Below are 9204 nucleotides of genomic sequence, written 5' to 3' on the forward strand. Positions count from 1 at the left end.
AAATATGATTTGTAGGTAAGGCATTTAATACTTTTGAATTTACTACATTTATTGAGTAATGACTGAAACATCGAAGTATCTTTGATAGGTAATCTGCCGAAATAATCGAACGAGGAGAGAAGATAATAAAAAAGAAAAAATTAAGCAATGAGTAGTGTGACATAAAGAATAAAGTGAGCTTCATAGGTAGTATAAAATAAAGGAGACAAATAAAGCATGTTTTCCGAGAAAAAAAATGAGAATATTACTAAACATAACTATTATCACTTGATGTTTGCCATGACTACAAAGCCTATATATACATTAAGCAACTACTTGGCACAACTCACTTCAATAGAAGCCTGCCATAGTAAGAGAAGGGGACATGCATGGTGGAGATTGTACATACATACATACATATATATATATATATATATATATATATATATATATATATATATATATATATATAGAGAGAGAGAGAGAGAGAGAGAGAGAGAGAGAGATGTATATAAAGTATTAATTAGTAATGACTATACTATGGTTGCGATGCTTCCCAAATTTCGTAGTCTTTTCCCTTAATAGCTAATGACCATTTAAGGGAGCCACTTGATGGCTTAAAATGTCCTGGTCCGATCTTCACAGCAACTTTTTCGTCAATGATGGCTGCATAAACATCCCTTTCTGCTTTGCTAATTTGAATCTAGAGCAAGAAAGTTTCAAAGTTAGTACTCCAATGATATAAAACATTTATGTTTCGTAGTACATTAATGCGTATTTTGAACCCATTATGGAAGACTAGAATGCATTCCAAGTATGGACTTTGATGCAAAATCTACACTGCTAGTGTGTTTGTTCTATGTCTCGGGTGTGATTTTAAGAAGCTGATAGTTGTATTATAGTTATCCGTGTGTTTCTAGATGCAATACAAGTACCTTCAAGAACAACATGCATCTAATGAAAGAATGGCACGCTTATCAATTTTCCAAGAATATCATTACATTTTGAAAAAGACAATCATGAAAAATATAAACCAGCAAACGTAGTAGTTTCCATATGAAACAATCAAGAGAATCTAATCACGATTCTTGCGTTTCAATCTCCACCGGTGGATGCACATTATGGAATGTCATTTATCATTTTGCATTGTGATTTTTGAGTGATTGGTTTAACTCTTATTGTATGTTGCGAACCAACATTATTTTGCTTTAGTATGATAAGAAAAAAGTTCATTCTCATTCTTCCACCCTGAAAATGCTTACACAATACTAGATTTGGTACACAGATACTTACTGTACTCCTGCAGTGGATCCCGTTCCTCTTTCTGAGAGATATCAGACTTGCTATTTCAGTTTTGTAGTGAGAGAAAATGTGGTCATAAAAGACTGATGGAGTTCCTGGGTGAGTAAGAATGTAAGCATATCCTATCATTTCTTTTCCACTGGGAAATCTCCAATGACCCTGCAAAAGAACATATGAAAAATGTCTATCTGAATAAACAGTCAGAAGAAATTCAAAGAAAAATGTCCAATTTGAAATATGCAATTATACTGCTGGCATTATTTTTAAGAGAGATTGAACAACCTTTTCTGTGAGAAATTGTTGGCCATAAATGTTTTCAACGAAATTAAACTCAGTTAAAGTGTCAGGATGTAGCATGATAAATTTAGAATGAGGAAATTCAAACCTGAGTAGAACCAGTGTCATGATTCTCTATAAAGGTAACAGCACGAGAAGGCCACCATCCAATAACACCTGGAGGCTTTCCCTTCACATCTGACAATCTCCAATATTCACACTTTTCCAGTGCCTATATTCAGAAATAATTTAACATTTCAATGTTAAATAATAAATGGGAAATGCAACCGTTTTATAGTAAGCACATCTGTGTTTTCTTGCAACAAGTACAGGTTTAGTTGGAAAATAAATTTAGAGGCTTTATACCATTATATGTTGCATTCATTTGATTTTATTCTAATTATTAACAAAGTTTATTTCTTAATCAATAATTGCAAGTGCATTTCATTCTTTAAAGTGAACATCCTCACTTCAGGAAAGTAAGTATACATTCACCCTGAACTTAAATTACAGAGTCCTATAAATTTAACCTATTTTAAATCATGGGTAAATATAGCTTTATTTTCTTATTTTATATGCATCCTCACTGTCAAGGAGCCAAATCCATGAGTGCTATATGTTCTTCCTCATATACATGTCTTTCCACAGAAGAGTCAAAACTTGATATATAACAGTAGAATTAAATATCAATACAATATAAAAAAAAAAAAAAAAAAAAAAAAAAAAAAACTCCAGAAACCCAATAGTGTACTGTCTTTACTCACCCAGAAAATGTCTATGAACTCCATCAAATAAATGAAACTAGCTTAATTTCAAAATTCTTTGACTTGTTACATTGAATATGCAAACTTGAACAAATGCTTTGAAAAAGATGTGCCAGAATTAATGCTTACAGTGTGAAGAATCCCTTTTGTTGTAACATCAAATGCACTAGAGTTACCATTGGTAGCATTGATCCAGTCAACTATTCTCTGCCTATGAGCATCTTGATTATGATCAGTTTCACCATTTGTATAACTGAGAGAATCCCAGTACTCTCCCACAGAAAAATAAGGTTCACTTGCCTCTATGTAGTCCTTTACATAACCACCCCAAAATCCTCTCACAAAGTCAAGCCTCCATCCATCATATCCAATTTCTTTCCTGAAGGTCACATACAGGATTAGAGAAGTAAACAATTCTATAAGACACTATATTCAGCCATTATCACACGATAAAGCTCTTGAGAGTTCCATGTGAATATTTGAACATTTCCATGTGCAGACAAATTACATGGATTTTGCATAAAATGAGTCTTTAATAACCAATATACAACTAGCACAGAACACATGATAAATTTGTCCAGTGTCTACTGATAGATAAGCTGGCATCCTTTACTGCCAGGAGATGTCATAACAAAGACAAAGACAACTACACAGAATGTATGATGATGATAATAAACCAGCTTGGTCTCAAACAGCTATAACTTGTTCTAGCATCAAAATGTCATTGTGGTAGCTATAACTTACAAATTCCGTACGAGACAAATATCTATTGTTAGTCATTGTGGTAGTTGCCAAGTCAAGTGCAACACAACTAACAGTCAGAATAAAGTCCGAAACATAAAGCATCAAACATGAAAGTTTACAAATTTTTTAGACGGTTTTAATCTATGCTCTAGGTCTCCAGCATAACCATCTTGGCAACAAAAACCATTAGTCTCAATAATTAGAACCAATGATTTAGTCACAAACTGATTGGATGCATTTTCCTGACCACAATTTTTTGTTAATGATAAGCTGAAGAAAATTTGAGTCTAAAAATATCAACCTCAACCAGCATAACCATTCTTTGAGATCTTTTCTCACAAACTCCTGTGAATGATCAATGTTTGGAGCAGCGTGAAAACTATCTCCACTACTCGTGTTGCCCCTACCCTGTATGTTAGACAGGATATTAAGTATTTTTTTCAGGTTCACCCAGAAAGTAAAAAGTATGAGTGTTAAAATTCTCAATGAAACATAATAGAAAGGGATGAACTTGAACCCTAAAAATGAACTATGTTAGAGAAAAAGTAAAACTTTTATCTATCTTGTTTTGCTTTACTTTATGACTAATGTTATTGGTTCAAAGAACAAGAACACAGCAATTATCCAAAACCTTCACAGACAAACCTGAAAATGTGGATCGTCCGAAACAACTGCACTATCATCCCAGTCAAGATACCCTCCAAATATGTTCCAAACACCATTCTTATTCTGATAATGTGCACAGCGGTGATTTAAAACAGCATCTCCTAGAACTTTGATCCCAACTTCATGAAATTCTTTCACCAAATCTTTGAGTTCATCCATGTTTCCATATCTGATATTTATTTTCAAAAGGAAAAATTGTAACCATTGAACCTTTTACCTAATTATTATAAGATTCACTTCAACTACAGTAAAAGAATTAGACCGCATCTAATCAAGTACCTGGAATTTAAATTATATAAATCCTTCGGCATGTATCCTTCAGGTGAAACAGACTCTGTAGGTGGTGGTAACCAGACCACAGTGAAACCAATTGATGCTAGTTCTGAAGCTACTTCTTTAAGCTCAATGTACCATCTGCCAGATACATGAGATTCCCAGTTAAACCCTTGGCATAATATTTCATACCCTGTACCTGTCGCTGAGCATATTTTTGGCTCCATGGACAGTGTCTCAGCAACATTAGTTGCTTCCACAACAGTTTTCTCAGGTTCCACAACAGTTTTCTCAGGTACCGCAACAGTTTTCTCAGGTTCCAAATTGGTTGCTTTAGGTTCTGCAGTAGTTGGCCTAGAGAAACCTGGAATGGAGTTCCTGAATATATTATAGGCTTCAGCAGCCAGCCTTTCAATTTCTTCAAAAATGCTTTGTTGCACCTTTTTAGATTTTCTCTTTTGTTTCTTCTCAGAGGAGTTGTCTGTGACCAAATTTCTTATTTCATAGGCTACTGTATCAGTAAATGCAAAGAAAGAATTTTGCTGACTGGGCTTTTCAATCTGCACACCTTCTGACACATCCTCTTTGTTGCCAATATTAAGCAAGTTGCTAGAACTTGAGAGGGGAACATAAAAGTCATTTCCCGAGTACTTGAACCAAGTATTTTCATTTTGCTTAATAACAAAAACAAGTCCTGAAAATTCTTCTTCTAAAGTGATTTGTGCTGAAGATCCTTTTCCATCGTGTCTAGGCTGCAAAAAGGGAAGAGTAAGTAATGAGTGTCTATATCTTCTTTGTTGATGGAGTATTTGGTATTAGAGGTTTCTATATCATAAAACACAAAGATAGGCATTGACTACAATATTGTACCTATATATCCTAACCAAAATAAGAGAACCAAAAGAGAGAAGGGGGAGGAGCTGAGCAAGTAAAAAAGCTCTCAGAAGAATTGTTGGGTGAATCCAAATTTGAATACCATGAGTTCAGATTTTCTTCAGGATTTTTTGGTGTTGTCTTCTGCAGTATATTTTGAAGACACACAGCACAAAAAAACCCATGGAGGAAGAAGTTACACGTAACTTGGTTGCTATTAGGCATGAAGGACATTTAATTTCTAACATAAGTTACAAAACGTAAAGGAGAATAAAAGACAGATTAGTGAGTTCTGTACCAATAATTGAGTTCTCAAGGCCCTGTCTTTAAATGGTACTGTTCCTGGTGGATGAGGAGGAGGTGGAACTTCCCACCTTCTTGAATCATCCCTACAAACTCCCCAGTGAAGGACAACATCTCCAGGTAGATCAGTTTCAAAATATAAAATGTCCTTAACTGCCCCAGACTCAAAGCATTTCTTGGTGGAGACACTGACAGAGTTACTAACTAAAATCTTCTTTGTCACATACACTTCCTCATAGAAACCTTCTGGTTTATTGTTTTCTCCTTCTGGAACTCTGGATTCATTACTTCTATTTTCGTCAGCTTTTAACTTGGAGAACATTCTAGATAATTGCCCCAAATTCCCTGTGATAGAAGAAATATAATCACAAATCTTTGACTGTTTATCACATGATTATGATTTATTTGACACTCCCAGAGCATTATGAGAAACAAGAGAGACTTTTTTACTGAAGCAAATGAACTACTGTGTTAACGATTTGAAAAACCTGGCCAAAAATCAAAGCCTCTTTTAGGTTCATTTATAACCGAATCCGCCTTAATGCAGTCCACCAAAGAAACCACGAAATCTTTACTTTCGTTTTTGTACCAATCTCCAGTTTCCTCATCCTGAATGAGCAACAGGTACACCCAATTGGGAAGCAGAAAGAAATTACAAAAGGGAGGAACAATGTTCAGTCAAAGGATTCTTAGAATCAATGCCTTCTCTTTGAGCATTATCAAGTGGCAATTGTTAGAAATAAACCTTGAGAACAAAATGAATTGCTGAAATTCCAAATTTAGGTCTTAGGCCAATCCTGACTTCATGAAGCGTATCTCCTTCTGCAGATAAGGATGACTTCTTCAAAGGGGTCTCTACTGCATAGTCCTGAAATATTATTCACTTCCAACTTAATCTTTCTGCATGGCAATGTGAATATGCGCCATATTGATCATGGCAACTCATGAAGCTTTTTGTCTACCTTTATAGGAACAGATCCAGGGGGTATCATATCAAGAGGAGGTTGATCCCATTCCCTGGAGGATCAAGCTTACGTTATAATTATACATAAAATTAGTTGGATTGTTAATATTAAGATCTGTAATGATATCAACTAAAAAATAACAAAGAAGTTCAAAGCCAGAATCAAAGAGAGCTCAAGCATGTTGTTTTAGCTTGATGTACCTTCCAACATCTTGAACAAGGGTAACTCCCCAGTGAAGAATCCATTTTCCAGGTAGATTGCAGCCCACCGTAAGCTCCCAATCCTTCAAATCCTTTCCGTGATCTAATCTCACAAAAATCTTTCCCTTCGCCTAAATTGTTCCATCGCAAAGAACCCCATCAATGCCAAACAGTTTAATTGCGTAAACACATAACAAAACAAAATTAAAATAAAAACACCTTTTTTGTCTTGCATGCATGGTGATTCCCTTATAACCCCCACCACACGCCACACCCAACAAAAAACGAAGATTTCAATGACCAAATTGATAAAGGTTGATCAAAAGTTTCAACCTTTTTGTTATTAACAAGAAAAAAAAAAAAAAAAAAACACCCAACTACTTCTTTCATCCAAACTTGTTCCTTAAAATAATAAAAATCAAAGCTTTTCCCTCTTGGGTATTCCCCAGCTCTGTCATGAAACCAAACAAGGTGATATATCCATGTATATTTTTCTGCGTAAATGCATGATATTCCCCAGCTACTAGGGTCTGCCCAAGGAGTTCACATATTCCAACATATGTTATTTTATTCACATTGCCAGAGTTCAACCTAGGACTTCTTGCTTAGGAGACATGATTATCTATCAACCATGTCACATATATCCAAACATATAAAATGGGAAGGGAAAGTTGAGACCATTTGGGTTCGGTCGATCGCGAAAGTGCTGGTGCTGGTCTGAGGGCATTGAAGGGGGTGGAGGGTAGGGGTGTCTGTAACTGAAGCTGCATGCACGGGAGACAGAGTCCTACGAGGTTGGTGGTGGAAGATGAAGGATGCATCATTGAGATTGGAGGAGCACGTGGGCAGAAAGAAGGGTCTCAGTGAGATCGGTTTACGGCTATGAAACGAAGGTTTTCTGGAGCAAAGGTGGATGAAAGGTTCTAATGCAACGGTAGACATGGCTGTTTTGCTTTACAAGAAAATGGGAAGAAGAAGAAGAAAAATATGAAAGAAACAAAGTAAGGTGGTCGCATTGGCCTTTGACAAAGTTGTTGTTGGTCTCTTTTGACGTGTTCTCTCCACACCATTGGATTCAAAATTTTCTTCCAAAAGAATCCCAGAATAGGTTCCTCCTATTTCTATTCTGTGATTTATTTACATTATTTTTTTATCTCAAAACCCAATTTTTAAAGACCATGGAAAAGTTTGCAGAGCAGTTTTAGCCATGGAAAAGTTACTTAAAAGATGCAGTTATTTGAAAGTGTCATGTTGGAAGCAACAACCATTTATTAATTCTGATTGTGATGATATTATCTTATGAAAATGAATGTAGAGTTTTCTGAACCGTAATTTGGAGAATTAATTAAACTCTGACGTGAAACCAACGAACCAGATCACGTGATGGAATGTTGGATGACGACATATACTAATAGTTATTAATATTCTAAGTTGTAATCATATATTTTGAGTTGTAGGGCATAAGACACATAACATTCTTGAATGTCTCATACACCGTTCTTTTCCTTTGCATCCATTGAAATTTAATCATTGTTATGCCCTTCTTATTTCTCTTTTTTTTTCTATTAAAATAATCTTTTTATATTCTTTTCTATTTCATTCTTCCTAATTATTGCAAACTTAAATGGACAATAACAACATTACATATTATTATTATTACAATGTTTTCTTCTACTAGTTAATCTATGTGATAAGAAAATCATTTAAACGAGAGTGAATATATTAATGCATACAGGATTATTTATGACAAATAAAATGATTTTTTTATAATAAATACTTTATCGTCATAATTACGTAAAACGTAGTGGAAATTTATCGTAATAAATCATATTTATTATGAAAAATCTCATTTTACCAATTATAATAATGATTACTTTTGTTATAAAAATATTATCGTCAATTAAATATGATAAGTGAATTTTATTTGCCATAATAAATTGTTATGAAATTTAGTTTTTTCACTAGTGTTATTTTATTTAAATGGAAACAAAATATTTTAATAAATTTATTATATAAGGTAGACAACAAAAGTAGGGGTGGAAAAAGAAAATGCCCTTTAACATTTGCTATTCCTATACATCTATAGTTTGTGCCTAAATGTTTGATGTTTCATCACTTTAATTTGTGTTTATTTAAAGGTTCCATTATGCTAATATCTTAATTTAGTCAAACATATATTGGGTGTTATGGAATATCATTCTCTTAATTCGATCGTGATAAGTATTTTCTTTCTGCACCCTACGCTTTTCGTGATAAGTATTTGATGGACAAAAATTATCGAAATACTTTATACATTTTTTGAAAATTTATCCAAAACATATTTTAGAATTATGCATAGGTTAAATAAGATCAAGGGTGTGTTCACTTGGGAGTGATTGAGAGAGATGATTTGAGGGAGAGTGATTAAGTGGATTTGTGGTGATTTTAGGATAATTTGTTTTTTATTTGAGTGGATTTGAAGGTAGTTGAAAATGGATTTAGAGGTAAAGCTTGTGAGAATTAGTGTAAAATTTGATGGGTGTTTCATCCTCCACCTCCAAGCTTTCATCCTGTACCTCCAAAAATTACCATTTTAACCTTAATATTATTTTAATATTTTTTCTTTCTTCATAAAGTCATTCTGCANCNCTCTAACTTTTTCTCTTTCTTATTAAAGTCAACCTACACCCTTCTAATTTTTTTCTCTCTCATCCTATATTTTAATAGACTTTAAAATCTATACAATTTTTTTTATAAATTTTTTAAATTTCATTTTAAATNTAATAATAATCTAATTTATTTTAAAATTTTAAAATTATTTAATATACGTTTATTTCTTAATAATTATTAAAATATAATTTTTATTATTATAATAGTTAT

General features: G+C 33.6%; 1 protein-coding gene across 1 annotated transcript; it reads right to left on the reverse strand.

The window, feature by feature from the left end:
• Window positions 1–472: 472 nt before the first annotated feature.
• Window positions 473–7418, reverse strand: LOC106776806 (alpha-amylase 3, chloroplastic). The gene is made up of 13 exons (XM_022775929.1): window positions 7024–7418; window positions 6346–6476; window positions 6143–6197; window positions 5926–6048; window positions 5669–5789; window positions 5176–5525; window positions 4011–4756; window positions 3711–3900; window positions 3367–3473; window positions 2451–2700; window positions 1667–1789; window positions 1273–1440; window positions 473–682 (listed from the first exon to the last, which is right to left on the reverse strand). Exons 1-13 carry the CDS (start codon window positions 7285–7287, stop codon window positions 518–520), a joined length of 2793 nt encoding a protein of 930 aa, XP_022631650.1. The 5' UTR covers window positions 7288–7418; the 3' UTR covers window positions 473–517.
• Window positions 7419–9204: the final 1786 nt, after the last annotated feature.

The sequence above is a fragment of the Vigna radiata genome, chromosome 11 (assembly GCF_000741045.1).
Source record: "Vigna radiata var. radiata cultivar VC1973A chromosome 11, Vradiata_ver6, whole genome shotgun sequence".
Taxonomy (NCBI): Eukaryota; Viridiplantae; Streptophyta; class Magnoliopsida; order Fabales; family Fabaceae; genus Vigna; species Vigna radiata.